At 52.4% G+C, this 19,040-nt stretch overlaps 2 protein-coding genes across 10 annotated transcripts in view; both read right to left on the minus strand.

Annotated features, from left to right (window-relative positions):
- Positions 1-1,094: 1,094 nt before the first annotated feature.
- RPS17 (ribosomal protein S17) lies at positions 1,095-4,161 on the minus strand. The gene is made up of 5 exons (XM_019743534.3): positions 4,030-4,161; positions 3,597-3,748; positions 3,006-3,111; positions 2,414-2,479; positions 1,095-1,220 (listed from the first exon to the last, which is right to left on the minus strand). Exons 1-5 carry the CDS (start codon positions 4,030-4,032, stop codon positions 1,140-1,142), a joined length of 408 nt encoding a protein of 135 aa, XP_019599093.1. The 5' UTR covers positions 4,033-4,161; the 3' UTR covers positions 1,095-1,139.
- Positions 4,162-4,929: 768 nt separating this feature from the next.
- Positions 4,930-19,040, minus strand: part of CPEB1 (cytoplasmic polyadenylation element binding protein 1) — a 52,708-nt gene continuing 38,597 nt past the window's right edge. For 7 of the 9 annotated variants that reach the window (XM_019743510.3, XM_074318331.2, XM_074318335.2 and 4 more), the window contains 9 exons: positions 16,952-17,175; positions 14,984-15,236; positions 12,962-13,075; positions 12,544-12,648; positions 11,525-11,661; positions 9,841-10,039; positions 8,527-8,621; positions 7,924-8,004; positions 4,930-6,385 (listed from right to left, as the gene is read on the minus strand). In XM_019743510.3, the coding sequence (XP_019599069.2) occupies positions 6,275-6,385; positions 7,924-8,004; positions 8,527-8,621; positions 9,841-10,039; positions 11,525-11,661; positions 12,544-12,648; positions 12,962-13,075; positions 14,984-15,236; positions 16,952-17,175 (1,319 nt within the window). In that variant the 3' untranslated portion in view covers positions 4,930-6,274. The remainder of the gene's footprint in view (positions 6,386-7,923; positions 8,005-8,526; positions 8,622-9,840; positions 10,040-11,524; positions 11,662-12,543; positions 12,649-12,961; positions 13,076-14,983; positions 15,237-16,951; positions 17,176-19,040) is intronic. The other 2 variants (XM_074318332.2, XM_074318334.2) reach the window with 1 other exon arrangement.

Consider the following 19,040-nt stretch of genomic DNA (forward strand, 5'->3'; position numbering starts at 1 on the left):
AACACTGAAAACGGGACAGCGATATTCTGTGCCTCTTAATGCCTCAACACAGCACCCTTTCAATACTACTACAGAAAGTGAAATTGAATTACATAAACCCAAATTGAAGGGCATTCTACAAAACCAGCTAATACTTCAAAAATGTCATGAAAGGCAGGAGAGGCTACAGGGACATGAAATGCAGTGATTCTGGGTTGGATCCTGGACCAGAATATAAGAACTCTATGTAAGACTTTGGGAAAATTGGCACAATTTCATTATGGACTATATAGTACTGAATCTCAGTATTAAATTTCCTGATTCTGCTCATTACTCTGTGGTCAAATAGAATGTCTTTGTTAGGAGACACAAATATCCGGGGCAGAAGGGGATGTCTCTAACTTAACCTCAATGGAACAGAAAAAAAAAAAGTGTATACACACAGAATATAAAGCCATTGGGGCAAAAAGTAAACAATTGGTAGACCTAGGTAGAATATTTGGAAGTTCTTTGTACTCGTCTTGCTTTATTCCAAGTTTGAAATTATATCAAAATTGTTGTATTTTTAGAATGTTTGCTGTACACAGAAGCAGATGTGCCAGGATCAGTGAATAGCCAAACTGGCCTAGGTTCCACCACTTCCCTGCACAGCTTGACACATGCATGTGGTACAAACACACCCAGATGATGGTGTGGAACAAACCACGCACGATTTCCTCCTCCCACTACTGAAGAACAGGCACCAACCTGGCCCAGCACCCCACCACCAGACACGGTTGGACCCAGCTTGTGAGCTCTGCTTTCCTTTTCACCAACACGTGCCATTATGTGTCTCTGATCCTCTCCCACAGCCACTTACACTTGTTAAGTCTCCTATGTTCCAGGTACTGGGCTCTACACTGGACAGACACCTCTGTCCTATCTCCCACCCACAGAAACCCAACCTCTGTACTCAAGTGATACCCCTTCAAGGGCAGGTTCATTAGCCCACATCACTGTCCACAGGTCACTTACAAGTGTTCACAGTGCAGACCATTCTTTCAGGATTTCTCTCTTGAGAAAGACCTCTTGCCCTTAGCTCCACCAGCACCCAACCCCACAGATGACACAGGCAAGGTTGTCCATGGTTTATTGAAACTATGACAGCACAGAAGGAAGATTCAAACGGCTCCACGAGGTGTTTTGAAATTCATCCCAACTGTAGGCTGAGTGACCTGCAGGTTGGACAGACTGCCAAAGTCCTGGAACAACAAAATGCATTCATTGTGTCTGTATCAGTGACATCTGTGGGCAGAGCCCAAGGACCACCGCCCGGCTGTGCTTGTCAGCTTCCACCAGCTGAGGGTCAGGTTGATGGGACCCTGCAGAAATCCAACAAAGGACCTCCTCCCCGAACTAGAGCGATAAACTCACAGGGAGTCTACTATAGATCTCAAGGACCCTGCACTCCACCTGGCCTGTGCTCTGTAGGATAGTTTAGCAGCATCCCTGGGCTCTAGCCACTAATGTCTGCTAGCATCCCCAAGCTGTGACAAACAAAAATGTGTCCAGACATTACCAGATGTCCCCCCACCCTGGTGTGGTGATGGGGGCAAAATCTCTCCCTTTGAGAACCCACCTTCTAGGACACACACAGTGCCATTTCCTTTCCAGGAACACCGTCAGGTAGCCCTCACAAATGCTAGGCCCCGAGCATTCCACTCGTATGAGGGGCCCAGGTGGGAGGGAGAGGTCAGGGCCTACCGTTGTCATCTCAGTCTGAGTGGGGCAAAGAACTCAAGGGCCCACCAAATACCTGGAATTTAATCCCCTATTTTATCATTAAAAACCAATTTTATACATGAAACTAAAAAGTTGCAATCAGGATAGAGGTTATTTCAGGATGATCCATAGCAGGCTTTAGCTGTATTGGAAACGTTTTTCTAACAATTTTTGAGCACATGGAATTTGCTCTGTTCTTTTTGAATGTCAAACATTTTATGATAAAAAAATGAAACATGAAGTTGCTCTACATCACCAACAGCCCATTGGACTTTGAAGGCCATGCTAAAACTACGTATAAGCACTAAGATAAGCCACAGAAGAGAGAAATATCAAGCTGTAGTGAAGACAGCTGAACTATGTAAGTAGTGCCTGGTAGCAAGCATCTGGAAATGAGGCCAGAGCTCACTTGAGAGGTTAGCATAGACACAGAAGGAAGTCCCCGAGGGAAAGCAGGCAGAAGGAAGAGAACCAGGGCTGGGACCACGCAGGCAAACGTGACGAGCCAGCCATAGAACAGAGAATTATAAAAGAGAACGTATGGCACATGCTGAGAATACCTGGTATGTTTTAAGGCTCCAACCGCTGTTAGCTGGTACTATTACTGATAATAGAAAGCTACTGAAGGTTCCAACCCGGGAAGTCGTACTTTGGGAATCCAACAAACACTTACCAAGAGCTTCAGCATTTCCTTAGTGTCTGGATCAACTTCAATGATCTCCTGATCCAGGGCTGAGACCTAGAGGAACCAGAAGGACCAAATATTAATCAGTGAGTTTACCTGTCACCTTCCCTGCCCTTTCCCCAAGATTTTTAAACAAGAGAGGGGGACTGGCCAAGGGGACAGGATAGGATCCCATAAGTTGAGCAGTCAGCTTGAGGATTATAGGCCCAAAGATCATTTCTGCTTTTACCTTCAATGCCCTCGTTATCTTACCAGTATTCATAAAACTTAAGACTGGGTTTCTACTCATGCTAGGGCAAATAATCAAATCGGAAGACGGGGTAAGTCAAACAAACATCATTAAGGGCACTCATGTGAAAACCAGAATGGGCTTACATGGCCCCAACAGGGCAGAACAGAGACTAACACACAGGAAGGTAGGTGATGGGCATTTACAGCTGGTTAGGGGTGTGTGGATAAAGGAACACTTCCTCAAACTCAGCTGAGGTCCCTAGAAACCAGGTACCTGAAAGGGTTTGCAGGAGCCTGCTTTACCTTTCAGGGTGAGCCAGAGACCCAGAGAAAGACCCAGAAAGTTTACCTCAGGAACATAATTATCTCTCCTTTCTCTCTCCTCTTCCTGCAGCTTGATGGAGATACCTCTTACCGGGCCTCTCTGAATCCGCTTCATCAGATGTGTGACATAGCTACAAAGCACAAACGCCCAAAGCGAACACTGAGAACACAACAGCTCCCTCGGGTGCACAGAACATCGGGATAGACGAGCAGCACTTTTAGGGCATTTTCCAGTGAGAAGGGAGAGGACTCGCCATCTTAGTGGCCCTGACTCTGAACTCTACACACAGGTCCACGACCTAAGCACGCCTGTCCCTTTGGCGTCTGGCACACCCTCTACGCAGATTCTTTCAAAGCCATCAAATCCTCCCCTCAAACTTTCACGACGCCGCCCAGCCTTCATTTTCTCTCCTCCGAGGCCCAATTTACTGTACTTAGTATCTGAAATAATCCCAACAAAAAACCCTGCAAACGCACCCCTGCAGCGCCCTCCTCCGGGGCATCAGAGACTTTGCGCTGGCGAAACCTTTAAGGTACAGTCACCTCCCGAGTCAGGGAGACGACATAACCACGCCAGCCTGCGCGACCCCGGAGACCCGGCGCCGCCCGCACTCACCCAGCTATTTTGTTGCGGAGCTTCTTGCTGGGAATAATGGCGATCTCCTCGCACACGCGCTTGTTGGTGTGGAAGTCATTGCCCAGGCGCGTGTAGTACTTCTCGATGATGACCCGGGCCGCCTTCTTCACGGTCTTAGTGCGAACGCGGCCCTGCGGGTGGAGAAGACAGCGTCACCGCAAGGCAGGACACCCTTCCTGGGAAGACTGCGGCGTCACGCCCAGACAGCGGCGGGCTTGGGGCGAGCCCGGGAGAGGAATGAAGAGGGCCTGGCGGGCGATGCTGGAGCGCGGGGGTCAACGCGGAAGCCAGCGGCCCGCGGAGGCTCCGGCCTCACAGGGCCCGGCGCCTCTGTCTTGAGAGCTGAGGACCGCGCAAAGCAGCGGATGGCGCTCGATTGTGGGAGACGGCAGTTTCGAGCCAAAGCACCTACCATCTTGGCGGGTCCCTGGTGAAAGAGGAAACAGGAAGCACAGAGAGGACTATAAAGCGCAGGCCAGAAAGCCGCTTCCGCCGTGCCGAGGACTCGCTGAGCCAACACCAGAGCGCCGCAGCGACGCCTAGCGGGGCGGCACGGAAGTTCAGGCGGCCAGCCACCACCGGTGGGCGTGGCGAGTGCCTGGTCCGCCCCCCGGTAGGCGGGTCTCGTTTCCAAGCCCCACCCCGCCTAGCGCCGTCGTGGGCCCTTCTCTAGCCCCTTGGTTCTGTGATGGATTGCCTGTTTGATGTGCTCCAGACCAGGAGGGGTGCATCTCTTCCACACACGCCAGGAAAAGGGAGGGAGGATTAAAGTCCTTGGGAAGGTGATTCATCAGGAGCGTGGAAAGATGAGGAAGTAGGGGGTGGTGCCCTGCCCAGGACCCCCACCCAGTCCTTGGGTCAGAGACTTCTCTGGCTAGCCTGATGGAGACCCGGGTACAACTGGGAGAAGCTTATCTCATTTCTTCCTAGCCATTGCTCAAACGTTACCTTATCAGAGGGTTTTTCCCTCCGATTTATATAAAATAGCATCGCTATCCTTTTAAAGCTGCTCTGATATTTCTTAGTACTTGTCACAGCTCCTTGTCTTAGTTTTCTCAGCTAGGCGTGAGCTCCATGACAGCAAGGGCCATTTGGTTTAGCTCCTCCAGAGAGGCATCTGCAGGTGCACTTGACCATGAAGTGGCCAAGAAGTACTTACAGGGGTAGGTCTCCCACATGGCCTCCCCATCCACCTGGGCTGGAATCCCAGCACAGAAAATCCAAGGAAATGTGAGTTTTCACTCTGGAGTCTTACTTAGTGTTACCCACTGCCCCCGTCCACGCCCCTCAGACACAGAGACAAGACCAGAACTCTGCTGCAACGTGTTTATTATGTGCCAAAAAAACTACACCACAGCTTACTCCACACATCTGTAGGAGAGTGCAGTCTTGCCTGCATATACTACAATGAGGTAGAGACTTCACACACAGCTTCACAAAACCCACAGAGTAGCTGGGATATGCAACAATGCAACGTCAGCTCAGCGGGGGGGGGGGGGGGGGGGGGGTAAATGACACTGGTTCTTTGGCACACAGCTTCCCAAAAAGGGGCAAGTAGGTTTTAAAAGAAAGAAAGAAAGAAAAAGTCAAGTTTTTAAATTCCAGTAGCATTTCAGTCGACTGCAACTGTTGCTTCACACATTTCTCAAATGAAAGAAACAGGAAAGGGTACTTGTCCCCTGTAAGAGAAAGGGCTCCTGTGAGCCTTCATCTGCCCCCACCGAAAAGCAGCCCTTTTTTAGCTCAGTTACAAAAGAAAAAAGTCCTGTGACTTTGTGATTAAAAACTTCTATCAACCCTCCCCCCCAAATAAGTGCAACTTAAGACAGTGCAATAAACCATTTAAAACTATATACAGCAGCTGCTCCAACACCGTTTACCCGGTCCAGTTTCAAATCCAAAATTATTTTTTTTCTTGGTTGCAAATGCCTTCATTTGCAACTGTGAGAAACAGTGACCAGCAGTCCCCCAGACACAAATTTGCTATAATGTTAAAAGCTGCCAGGAAACAAACAAAAAAAAAATCTCTTGTTCCAAACGACTTAAAAACCGTTTTAAGGAGTGTAAAAAGGAACCGGTAAAAACCCTAGAGCGTAAAATATGAAATATGATTTTGGTTTAAATGAAGAGCAAAGTCTCCTTGTAGTTTACAGTAAAAAACACCAGCTGAACACTCAGTTTATGCCGTTCAGGTGGGGGTTAAATCAATGGAAAGGCACTGTATGGCAACTGCAAGAATGAAACCAATGAGACCTGCGCATCACCACCGTCGTCGGTATTGCAAGGAATGTAAAAAAAAGCGCTTTCAATAAATAAACCTAGATGTAGGCATCGTGTCAATACCTTCTGGACACGTAGTTCTTTTTTGCTTTTTTCATCGGCAAAATGAGGAACTAAATCTGGGAACACTACAGAGTCGCTTGGAGGGTGAGCGGGGCCTTGCCCTGGCCCACCCCCTGAAAACAAAACCCGACAAAACTCATTGTGCATTAATTAGTGCAGAAACAAAGACAGATGCAGCAAGTGCAAAGGTGACTACGATTTTCCCTTGTCCTCGGGCAGCCAGCTCCCTGGTGGCCAGTGGCCGGGCGGCTGGTGCAGGCTGCTGCCTGACCTGCAGCCTGAGGCGCCACCGGCCCCGAGCCAGGCCGGCTCCTCTAGCTGGAATCCCGGTTCTTCTGGTTCCGCATCAGGGGGCTGTGGTGATGCAGGCCCTCGGCGCTGTGCCGCCAGTGCCAGCAGCTCCGGCAGAAGTACTTGAAGCACACCTGGCGTGGGGGAGAAAAAGGGAGACAGGCCTCGCATGTGTCAGCACCGGCCAGCCCTGCTTGTGACGCAGTGGGGTTCCTGATGGCCTCTGTGGGGCTAGCACGGAGGGTCTCGGGGAACCCTGTCACCCCGACCACAGAGGCCTGACCGACCGGCAAAGCCACTGTCTGTGCTCCTGCAGGTACATGCAGGGCTCCCGCTGTGTAGAGGCCGGGCCAGCTCGCTCGTCCCCCCCCACTGCTCCTCTAGCCCCCACTGGGCTCACGCATCACTAATGTGGGTGCTACTATGCCAGGACACTTAGACAGTGACTCCACATGCTCCTGTAGACAACATGCCTTCCTCTTCCCGCCAGGTGAGGACAGGTGACGGGGTGTGCACCTCGGTCTCCGTCCCTCGTCTGGCTCTGAGCTGTGTAACCTGCAGCAAACCACTGACCTCTGAGCAATGACCTGAACGGGGGGTCAGCTGTGAAAGATCTGACATAGTAAAGCCTGCTGAAGAGGCTGATCAGAAAGACACTCGTTCTCAGGCTGGACCCAAACAGACTCCACACCCTCGTTTTGGAGTCAGTTTAACGACTGTACCCAGAGAATCCAAACCTGAGTGACAGCACTAAGCACAGAAGGCTGCGAGGCCCCACGCTGCCCCTCGTCACTCGGAGCAGACCAGCACCATGGCACCACTCGGAGACGTGTCAGAAACACAGTCTCAGGCCAGCTCTAAACGCACTCAATCTGGATCTGCATTTAAACAAGGTCCTCAGGTGACGTGTCTGCATATTCAAGTGTGACAAGCGTTTCTGCCCAAACACACCTACCACCCAGAAACACTGCTTCCTGCCTGTTTCTGACAACTGGTGGTACAAACATCAAAAACAGTCCCAAGGAGGGTGGCTGAATGGCTCAGTCGGTTAGAGCGCAAGCTCACAACAACAGGGCTGCCGGTTCAATTCCCGCATGGGATGTTGGGCTGCGCCCCCTGCAACTAAAAATTGAAAATGGCGACTGGACTTGGAGCTGAGCTGCGCCCTCCACAACCAGACTGAAGGACAACGACTTGGGAGTTGATGGGCCCTGGAGAAACACACTGTTTCCCACTATTCCCCAATAAAAAATTAAAACAAACGAACAGAAAACAGAACGAAGATTCAGAAGTAGGGAAGGAGTCCGTGAGTAGGGGAAGGTCGCCTAGAATGCCACCGACTTCTGAGGACAGTGCCAGGCTCACAGGCGCTCTGACCACACCCACGCAGGTTCCTAGCATCCTCAAAAAGCACCCATCCATCATACCTGTGCCCACTGCCGGCCACCAGCCCACGCACAAAGAGAGCCAAAGTCTCTAGACAACTCAGCGAGCTGTCCCAAGGGTTCTGGGTCAAGCTGTCAAAGTGTGCCTCTAGTTTCACCATCAGCACCCCGTGCTCAGATGACCACAAGGTACCCAAGAACACCAACATCCTATGTGACATGTGGGGTGACCATCTGTATTTGAGGGCGGGGACTTCCTAGACAACTCAACTGCCCAGGGGACTCACCTGATCTCGACAGAAGAAAGGACCAGGCTGAGAACTGCAGATATGACACAGAGAATCTTCTAGGTAGGGGTCAATCTGAACCTGCATAAAGCACAAGGGGAGAAGGAAGTGGCTCTTAGCACCAGGAGGCTGCCGGGCTGGAGGGACGGCCCTTGCTGGGCTCTACATGAGAAGACAGGGTGTTTTCTGTGTTCAAAGGGCCTGGAGAGAATGACGGGCAAAGAGTACAGAGATCCTGGAGGATAGACGCACACCCTGCAAGGCGAGGCTGCCAGCCTCTGCCCTTTGGGCCACCACACACAGTCGTGTCTGGCCTTGTCAGAACACTGTACCCCGGCACTCTACCTTCCAGCGACAGGCAGGCGTTAGGAGGACGCAGATCAGAATGGAAGTTGTGCTGGTCAAAACCACAGTGAGGGAAGGCACCCCACATGCTGAGAAGGCTCAGTGCCCTCTCCTGAGTCCAAGACCAGGCCCCCAGACCTGAACCCCACCGAGTCCCCAGAAGCTTGGCTCCCTCCCTGGGAAGCCCCAGCTCCAGTCGCAGGCCTGCCCTGGGGAGTAACTGGCCCAGGCCCCTCTCAGGGCCCCAAACCCACTCACCTTCTTGGTAAACTTGGTGGTTTTGATCTCCACAAAAGCAGCACTGACTGCTTTCAGGTAACTCCGGTGGTTATTGAAAGTCACACGACCAGACCCTGTTATAAAAACAACAGAACAAATTTACCTTCTAGCCAAATTCTCCCAAATGCCACTTGTCAACACTCAGGAAACCCTGCTTCTAGACCAGTGATGTCTAAAAGAAACAGAATGGAGCTACTTAGGTAACTTTAAGTTTTCTAGCACTTGCATTTAAGTGGGAAAAAAAAAGGTGGTGGAATTATTTTAATAATGTATCTTATTTCACCCAATATATCCAAAACATAATTTCAATGTGTGACACTAGCTGCATTTCAAGCATGCAGTAGCCACATTCAGCGGGCGGCTACCACATTACACAGCGTGGTTACAGACCATGATGGCTCCGACCAAACAGGAATGGGGGAAGGATGTGCCAACCGAAATGCGGAGGGAAGAGAAGTGGTGTAGGCGGATGCACAGGTGAGGTTCGAGGGCTCCGAGTGGAAACCAAGACGCAGACGGAACCTCTCTCTGAAGGTGGGCCTGGCAGGCACACCCCTCCCTCCGAGCCTGGCAAGGAGGCGGCACAGCCTGGCCCTGCCCAGTGCTGCCCCTGACATCCCTGTTCTCAGTCTGTGGTGCAGCGTGACGCGCACACGGTGCTCCTTCCTGACCTGAGTGTGGATGTGCAGAGCAGGCACCAGGTAAGTGGTCGGCCATGGCTCAGAAACAAGGTCCGGCTCTGCTCCACTCCAAAGCCACCACTGAGACTGTTCCACCTGCCCAGGGCACTGCCCACTGCCCTCCGCTCTCAGACGGGCTGACCCATGGACTCCGTCTGCTAGGACAGCAGAGGCCAGGACCACACTCTGCTGCTGACTCGCCCAGAGTCCTCCTCCAGCCGGACCTGCTCCCGACCCCAGACAAGGCCACTTGTCTCAACAAAGGCACCCAGGCAAGTTCAGGACGTCCTGGCCTTGAATGCAGCGTCACCTGCTGTCTGACCCGGCTGGTCTGGCTGTGAACGCTGAGCTTCCCACCAAGTTCCTACCTCCTTTTCACCTCCCGTGGCCTCCTGTCACTTGGGGTTTCCCCTTCATGGGAGGAGGAGGAAAGGGAGGTGCAGAGCGGTCAGTCCTGGGGGCTTATCTAGAAACGGGTGCTACGCTGCTGGTGTGTGCCAATCTGCAGACCTGGGTCACCCCCACCCCCACCCCCACTCCCACGGGGAACTATCCCAGTCCTGGTCTGCATCCCCGGGGCCACCGAGCCATCCCACAGAAGTGGGACACGCACCAATGGGATACTTGTGCTTATCGGTGTCAATGCCGGCGTACACCACTCCACCAAATAGGTCGTTCAGAATGGCGGCCAGGGCCTCGGCGTTGAGCATCCCGTGCAGAGCGCCCACGAACACCGTCCTGCTGGGGTCCAGCCTCTGAGATGGGCTCCGGATAAAGTTGCTGTCGGCCAGGACCCAGGGGATCACTTGCACCTGAAACCACCGAAAGGTGTGTCGGCCGGGCCGGGAGCCACACGGGGAGGCTCCTGCAGGGAGATGCACACGCTCCTGGAGACGCGGCCTCTGGGCCGCTGAGCCCAGACAGTGGGCAGAAGGTGCTACCACCCAGGCCAGGCACACAGGCCACGCACACCCCAGCCCAACTGCACTTGAATTTTACTGAGTCCATGTGTGCAAATGGTGAAAACAAGCGGTCCAACAGCAGTCAGTCAGCTGCAGGGCATGCTGTCACCCCAGTACCCAGCTGTCACCTCAGGAACCCAGCTCTGTGTCATAACCATCGACTGTGGGGTTCCAACAAAGGACACGGACACTGAGGAACTGAGGGCATGGTGTGGAGTCCTTGGGACGGGAAGGATTCAGAGACACTGCAAGCCGGGAGGACAGAAGCTGGGAAGGCTTCAGGTATCTGTGTGACATGGTCACCAGTGCAATGTGCCGGGGCAGTGGCAATAACCAGAGAGGCAGGAGGTCACCGACAGCTTACAGAGCAGAGGGACATTAGGACAGCAGCTGACGATGTCCTTTGCCTCTGAATCCCGAGCCTGGAACAAAATTTGGCACAGCAGGCAGGACACTGCACAATGCAGTGTGCTGACAGATGACCAGTGTTTTCGGAAGATTGCTCTGTGAAGATCTAAAAAAAAAAGTCTTGACGCAGGAAGAGCTGTGAGGCAGAAACCAGCAAGGAGCAGAAATGGTAGATCAGGGGACCGGAGATGAAGACCTGGAGAAGGCCAGGGCACTGGGCACAGAGCAGGCCACGGCCAAGACTTCTCAGCAGAAGAGTGTGAGCGCTCGGACCACCCGGGCCATGGGGAGACACCCGGGAGGAATCAGGACTGACGACTTCCAGGTCCAGGGGACCCTGACAGGAGCGCGCCTGGCAGAAGTTACCACGGGGGCCAATTTTACAAAGAGAAGGAAAAGCCCATTTTGCTTTTTCTATTCCCAAGGGGCAGTATCACCACCATCTCGGTGCACATCCCAAGGGCCACCAAGGCTTTCCGAGCTTTTCTTCCACAAAACAGAAGAGTTGAGGATTACAGGGCATCCCACAGGAAGGGGGTGCTCAAGCAGGATGTGAGGCCAGAGAGCAGAGGTGTGGCCTCGAGAGGAACGGACCCACAACATTGGACGTCGCTCTTTCCAGCTTCCTTTCTAAGAGGCGATGTTCAGGACAGAGGTGCTGGCTAGAGTAAGAGCAAAATTCGAGCTGGGCGACTGACCCCCACGGGCAGGAGCACACTGATACCATACTAGTGCCCAAGGTTGCACGTGTGTTTTTCACACGTGGTTGAGAGCATCTTGTGTGCCTGCCGTGGGGGAGGAGGGCGGCCTTCGTGTCTTACTGGGCACACGCACCTGCAGCCTGCATGTCGACCCACCCGTCCTGAGGAAACCCACGGCCCCACACGCCAGCTGCCCGAGCCCAGAAAGGTTGTCACGCTAACTCACCTCCTTGCAACGCATCCTTCGGCTGGACATCTTGAAATAGTATTCACTCAGGCCGTCTGGGCTCAGCGGGTCATGAGAGCAAGCCTGGAGCAGGGCCCGGACAGACTTCTCCAGTTCAAAGACCAGATACACATACCCTGCTCCCAGGGAAAGGAGAAAGCGCGTTAGTCCCGCAGGGGGCCCCTCCTCAGCCTGGCTGTCGCAGCTGGGAGTTTCTTGCAAGAGAGAGGGCCTCCTGTGCGAGACACCACCTTGTCCGATTCCTGAGAAGTCTTGCTGAAGGGAAGCACTTGCTATGCCTGACGCCCAGGCCAAGGGAGGGAGACGCGTACCATCTCCCACCTTAATCGGGGAAGGGACTGGACGGCAGGATGGAGACGGTCATGGCCACACAGCTGTGTGTCCCAGGACACAGAGCAGGCTTGGGTCATACAGCCAGGCTGTCCTGGCAGGAGGGACAGCAATTCTGTGGCCCATCTGCTGGGACGGAGGCACTGCTCTAAAAGCCTAGTTAGACCACGGGTCCAGTTCATCGGAACATTTTCAGTGAAGGTGGGGCAGAGTGAAAATAGCACCTGCCCCTTCCTACAGGGAAGGGATCTCATTTCAGACCAGTGAGGAATCAGGTGCTTGGTCCTCATTCCTGCCAACTCCAAAGGGATCTCAGAATTAGGTCAGGCAACAACATAACGGGGCAGGAAAGGCAGGCGAAGGAAAGCTTTCCGAACACCTCCTTCTGAGAGGAAAGGAGCTGCTGGGTTCAGGTTTTGAGGAAAGTGCACAAGGAAGTTTCACGCAGGGGTTTCAGAGGCAGCTCCAACCGCAGGGAAGTCTGGAAGGATGGAGCGTTAGCTCAGAAGAAACAGAGGGATGTGCTACTTGGAGAGAAGTGCTGACGGCTGAAAGCTGTGTGCTGAGGTGCCCAAACCACGCTACCAGCATGCAGTGGCAACATGCCAGCACCATTCAGTGCAAGTATGTGCCGGGGGACAAAAAAGCTCCTACCATGTGTTTATTACCTTTCGGCGTATTACCTTTGGGAGGACACCGAGGGTGCTTGCCATCCTTACCAGGCCACTCCACACTCAAAGAGCCAAAGACACGGAAGGTGTTAACCAATCCAGCTGCCAAGAGATGGAAAGAATGGTGAAGCCGAGGCCCCTTCCTCCACAGGAAGGAGCGAGCACAGGAACACCAGGGTTCTCCCAGGCTCATGCCCCTGGATGACGATGCGAATTGACCTCCCTCTCAGTGACAAGTGTAAGGTGACACAGAGCACCATGGGAGTCTAGGAAGTGCATCCTCCCTAAGCTGCTCCTGTAACAACCTGTTACAGGAGCTCAGGCAGAGGCTTGGCCCCCACCTCAAGCCCAAGTTTCATGCTCCTAAAAGACGCCCCAGCTACAACGCCTGAAGCAGGTCTCGGAGACAGCTCACCTTCCGTGATGTCCCAAGGAACACCTCCTAGAAACACTTTACAGGAATAGATGGGGTTCTTGTAGTTCCGGGGAGGAAGTTGGCCACTCCAGGTGCAGGTAGCTTCATTCACAGCTTTGGTAGAGTCAGAGAGAAAGGGGGTCAGAGAATCAACCAAGTCATTGCCTTTCTTTGGGGTGAAGTTGTCCAGAAAGAACTGGACAGGCCACAGTCCTAGCCTGGCTGCCTGGGAGAACACCCAGGACGCTTCTGGCAAGAAAGAGTCAAAAAGGCAAGAAAACTGACAACTCCCCAGTCCCGTCAGGCCAGTACGAGAACCCGAATTCACTAAAACTGAGAGATGTGCAGGGTAAAAATGACCACAACAGAAGCCATTTTCAAACACAGAAGCAATAATTTAACCAAGCAGTTTTATCTAGTTATTGCCTATAATACTGATTAATTTAAATTATAATTACTTGAATATAAACAGAGCAATCTGTATACAACATCCTCAAGACATACGGGTAAAAAACGGGCCTTCTCCCCAAATGTTCAAATGAGAAATATTCGACTCTTATTTCCCTGTTTTTATTCTGAACTCACCAATCACAGAAGTGAGGACCCTGCCAATAAAAACCATCACTAGCAACCCAACAAGACACGAGTGTCTCAACTGTTCCCAAGTAGGAACTACGCCCTCCCACTGCCAGATCTTCCGCATGGTGCCCGAACAGACACGGGGCCTTCCCCTCAGCTTCCTGTTTGTACCAAACACAAGTTTGTCCAAACCCACTGAGGTTTCTCTGCCTCGGGCTCAAACGCCTCGTTAAGAAACCCGTTGCTGTAGAGAGTAGATACTCTCTTCTGTTTGGCCTGCCCTGACAATTTCTAGAGGCCTGTTTTGGTGAGCAACTCGGCCTTCTACCAGTCCATAATCCTGTCCCCACTCGGTCTGTGCCGTTTCAGAGCAGAGGCTGACCTCAGTGGGGACGGCTCGTTCTTGCCCACTTTACTCTTTTCCTTCAGCACTGAGGCAGAGAGCCCATGAACGAACCATCGTTTTTGTTCAGGGCAGTGGCATGGAAAGCCATTCTCTAGAAGGCACAGGCCCAATGTGTTGCTCCAGCAGGAAACTGGGCACCATCAGCAATATTTTGCGAACAAAAAAAGAAGTCGATATAATGGCCTCGTCCAAAAGCATGGTAATGTCATTTCATAGAAAACAATGGCACCAGGGAAAGCACAAAGAGGGGCTGCCAAAACCATGAAGCAAATGGGGCAGCAGCCCTGCTGGGGAGCTTGAGATCCGGGCCAGTGCTGTGAGTAGAAGGACAGACACACTGAAGCCTCTGGAAACCAATGGGACGGAGACACTGAACGTTCACGAGTCACCAACACTGACCCTCAGAACGGCGGTCAGGGGGCACGTCCCTGAAGCTTGGTAGACAATGACCTGTCACTCACTGACTTCCAAGTACTGGTGTAAGAGGAAAAACAGATTCAGCATGTACTGATGAGCATCTAAATGACAGAACCTACGGGTCCTGGGAGGCCAGGGCACTTGAGAACATCCCTTACCTCAGAGGCTGACAAATGGACCACCCCCCACCCCAGTGTACCCGACTTGCCAGTGAGAAAGCTCCAGCAAGGGTTGTCTCTGAATTAGACAGAGGGAGGCAAACAAGTTCTGGGCATCCTTTTTAGGGTTTCCCTCGAAGACGCCCACCCGGGAAGGAAGCAGAAGGGACAGCCATGCATGGCCAGCCTCCAGGAGCAGCACAGGTGAGATGGAGCCAACCCCTCACAGGACAGCCCTGTACCCAGGTTATCACCTCCTTCCTCTCTGCTCGGCCTCACACAATTCCTGAGTGGGTCCCCATAGCACTTCCTCCACGGACAGACCCAGAGACTTTTCCATGCACCCAAGTCCTCGTCTAGGTAGTCGGCAGTCTGTGACCTCAGGCCACTTGCTCTGCTCCCAGGATGAGGCCGAGGCCTCGGGCCCCAGGCATGCGCACTGACTCACTCACTCACACTCACCTGCAGCCTGCCGGTGCAGCCTGGCCTCTCTCTCTATGCTGAAGGGGTCTTTGGGAGCTTCCAGGAGGTCCCAGGATGGCCACACAGAAGCTCCTGGCCATCTCTTAGATGCACTGGTTGGGGAGGGAGTGACTGCAGCGAGAGCGGCTTGCTCTTGGTCCATTCGGGAACCAACCCCCATCTTTAAAGAATCTCTGGGACCACCCCCTGTCAGAGACAGGAAGGGCAGAGGGGGCGAAATGCGAAGGCTTGACTAGGGGAGGAAAAAGGAAGATAACAGGTTCTTAAAGGACAGTTTTGTTATAAAAGTAATAACCACATCATAGAAAGTATGAAAAATAACATTTAGCAGTTGATATATTTAGTTGACAAGATTAGTTGTCCTTCTCCTATAATTTCAACAAGTTCCTTTCTCCTTAATTAAAGATTGTTTTCACATTGTCAGTCTTCACACTTTTTCTTTAGTCACATATCTAGGTCTAGAGTGTCAAAATGCTTTCCATGAGAGCTCTGTGGTAAACATATGAGAATGCAAGGTTCACTACAAACTTGTATCAAGGCTTTAAGTTCTACTGATTTAACTGGGTGAAATGGTACCACATCATGAAAAGAAAAAGAAAACTAAGCCACTCAACAGAGTATTTCCCAAAAGTTCAAATACTGCCTGTAGCTCCTCTCCTGTGAGTTGTCTTTCCAATATCCTCTCATCAATTAACCCTTGGAGCGAGGTATCTGAGAAAATTCTTTAAAACAAAGTCCTACAATATTAGCTCGTTATGAGGTAAATGTCCACGACTGAGGCACATCTAAAGTGACATAAACAGAACCAGAAGCACATCATCCAGCTCCATGTTACACGGGAGCAAACAGTGGCCCAGAGACTCGGAGGGCCCTGTGCGTGGTTACCCCTCTGGAAGCAGCCTGAGCGGACAGAAGCAGTGCAAGGTACAAGCACCAATGCCAGTTCTCATGCTGTAGGTGAGGCTGACAGGAGACCAGGTGGGTGCCAACAGGCTGCTATGAGTGGGAAAGTGTAACCACAACAGAAGCTGCCGGTCCTGGATACAAAGAGAAGAGGTAGGAAAACAAGCCACTCTGTTCACTGAATAGTCAGCTCAGAGGACTCAGTAGGAGAGAAGCCAGGATCAGAAGGCACCTGAAACTGCTTTTTATTTGGGATAATTTCTCACTGCAGTGCCCATCTATTTCCTTCTACTATCTCCTCTTCCTCATCCCCTTGCCAACTCCACTTAGCCCGGGGGCCTCACATGTCACACATGACTGGAGGAAAGGCGCACGGATGCAAAATGTACTGAGGCTGTATTTCATAGATTGACTGTGGCCCAGGCTGAGAGCTGCCATAGACCAGTGCAAAGAACTTCCGAGCTGAGGCTGGAGCCGGTCACATCTGGATTAAAACCCGAGCCCTGCTAATTACAGGCACATCTCAGCGATACTGTGGGTCCGGTTTCAGACCACCGCAATAAAGTGATCTCGCAAGAAAACAAGTCAGAATCCTTTGGCTGGTGGAGTGTCTTGCCTTCAGTTTGTAAACAGTGCAACACCTGTGAAGTGCAATAAAATGAGGTATGCCTGTACAAACACGTGATTTTTAAAATCATCACTTAAAAATTTTGAGATATCATACATAAAAGTACATAAATGATACTGCTGACAGGCTAAAGAAAACCCCACGTAGGTCAGGAAATAGAACACTGCTAGAACTCCGTGTTTCCTTTTGAAATTAACTGTCCCAGCAGCTCCTGGAACAGCCCATAAAGCGAGTCCTCAGGGCAAGTCCCGACATGCACTGCTCCCTGGGTACACAGAGCATCCCTCCTTCTGTCAAGGATGAAAAGTTCTATACGTGCCCATGGCAGCCTCCACACCTCAGCCTGCATTCTGGGGGACACACATCCCCCTCAAGCTCACTGGCCCCCCCACCCCACCCCTCAACAAGCTACATACAATCAAATCTGACAGATGATCTGATCCCGAGCTGAAGCCACTGGTGTCTGAGTCAGAGGGGCTGCTCGAACGGGAGTCCAAGATGGGCCGCGTGTCCAGGCGGGATCCTCTCACTGAGGGAGCTGGGAACTTGTCCAAGTCAGATCCAAGGGGGTCCAGAGGCAGGAAGCTCAAAGGGGGCTTCCCCAGGACACTGCCCAACGGGCTGTGGAGCATGCTGAGGACTAGGAGGAAGGAAAAGGAAGTCTCACGACGTCTTGCTCCTCTCCCCAGCCAACTGCCCTTCCCTCTTCTCCCACAGCCACCCAACAGACACCCCACGGCATGACCACTGAGCCTGCCAGAACCACAGCGACAGTGTAAAGAGCAGTTACACATCCGGTGCCGACACTGGCCACCAAGGCCCACTGCAGGCAGTTAGAGGACAGCTTTCCGGAGACCAGAGGTCCTGCTGTAACATGGTCAGCGAAAGCCCTGCCCTCTGCCCCAGGCTTCAGGGTCAGTGCCAGCATTTGGGAAAGTGCGTGCCGCAAGGACGCCTGTCACAGCTGCTATTAATGTCTGAATGCACGTGACATCGGAGACACCGTCAGCACCATTAGGAAGCCTCAATGTGTTTATTACATGAAGCCCCATATTCTTATATAGCGAAATACAGAATTGCAGGCCACACCCCAGAAGTCTGGTACACGAGCATGTCATCTCTTCTGAGAGGTTCCTGCTGGAGCTGTGATGGCACAGACACGAGGGAAGAAGCCTTAACCTGGTACTTCTTCTCATGTGAAGGGGAAAACATCCACCTCAAATGGCTGTGAAGTGAAACCAAAACAAGGTGTTTACGTGTGGACACTAGCGAAACTCCGGGAAACTAAGAGCCCACAGGTACGTGCCTTACAGGTGGTGCCAGGGCCCCAGTGGGCCTCCTTTCTTCACACTGTACGAAACCGGGGGAGAGGGGTGAAGGAGGAAGCAGACCACATCATGGATGTTAAGGTGTTCAGATTTATCCTGAATATGGTACATGGGGGACATCGCAGAGCTGCGGTGGGGGCGGACGGAGGCTGACTGGGGAAACGACTTGTGCCGCTGGAGCCGGCGCCCAGCTGACAGGGGACTGAGAAGTTCAAGCAGACCCGGGCGATTCCCTCCAGAAGTGCCAGGAACCTGGACAGACACTGGACCCACACAGGGCGCTGACTTGTTTCCTAACGAGGGTGTGAAGGAGGAAATGGGACAACAGAGATGCCGGCAACACCAACAGAGGCGGCGAGGAACGGGACGGGTATTAGCGGCGAAAGAAGAGCACCGCCAGGCTGGAAACAAGGGAAAACCAGCCACCTGAGGGGCTGCCGGCGACAGGACAGCGAGGGCTGAGTGCTGAGGATGGCGGCACCCAGGGCTGTGCGACCGCAGGGGGCTGAACAATGTGTGGACAGGTCATCCCTACGGACATTCAGGCACCCACGGGGGTAAGCAGGCCTGGGGTTCAAAGCAACAACCGCAAACCAGACACTGAGATCTTCAGAGAAGAGAAAGGACGGGCAATTGGTAAGCACAGGAGAGTGATGAGGGTGGGGAGAGTGTGTAGCCCACACTTGAGGAAGCGAGGTCCTAAGGGAAAAGCCTCCAAGGGCGCATTCCTGGGAGACAACAAGATAAGGTGCGGTGGGTTAATCGCAGAAAAGGCGGCGCTCTGGACCCGGTGGTGGAGGGGAACGGCACAACGCTGGAGAGGAGGTGCTGGCTCAGAGGGCCCGTGGATGGCGCATCGAGGATGGCCACTGTGGCCACAGTTATCATGTCTTCACCTAGGGTTTAAAAAGAAGTGTACCTGAAAGAGTCCAAAAGCGTGTGGGTGCCACTGCAGGCCTCTTTCCTCATTCACATCAATTTGTGTTCACTAGTGTTGGTACGGCTTGTCCTACCAGCCATAAATCCATCAACTGCCCTGCCACTTTTACCACTTCTGCAGATACCTTGAGGCTTTGTCAAATTCCTGTGTCAAAGCTAAGAATCATCTCCTCGGCACTCCTCTAATCTGATAAGCCTGTCTAAAGAGAAAATGGCATGACCACACATGTTGGCCACT

The sequence above is a fragment of the Rhinolophus sinicus genome, chromosome 13 (assembly GCF_057876585.1).
Source record: "Rhinolophus sinicus isolate RSI-liver-muscle chromosome 13, RSI-T2T, whole genome shotgun sequence".
NCBI classification, from domain to species: domain Eukaryota; kingdom Metazoa; phylum Chordata; class Mammalia; order Chiroptera; family Rhinolophidae; genus Rhinolophus; species Rhinolophus sinicus.

Bases quoted from the DNA above. Each gene is read 5' to 3' on its own strand.
- RPS17 (XM_019743534.3), bottom strand. The intron at 2,480-3,005 runs GTAAACTTTCTG...TGGTTCCTCTAG, and splicing joins GAGATAATTATGTTCCTGAG to GTCTCAGCCCTGGATCAGGA. The intron at 1,221-2,413 runs GTAAGTGTTTGT...TTGTTGTTCCAG, and splicing joins AGGAAATGCTGAAGCTCTTG to GACTTTGGCAGTCTGTCCAA.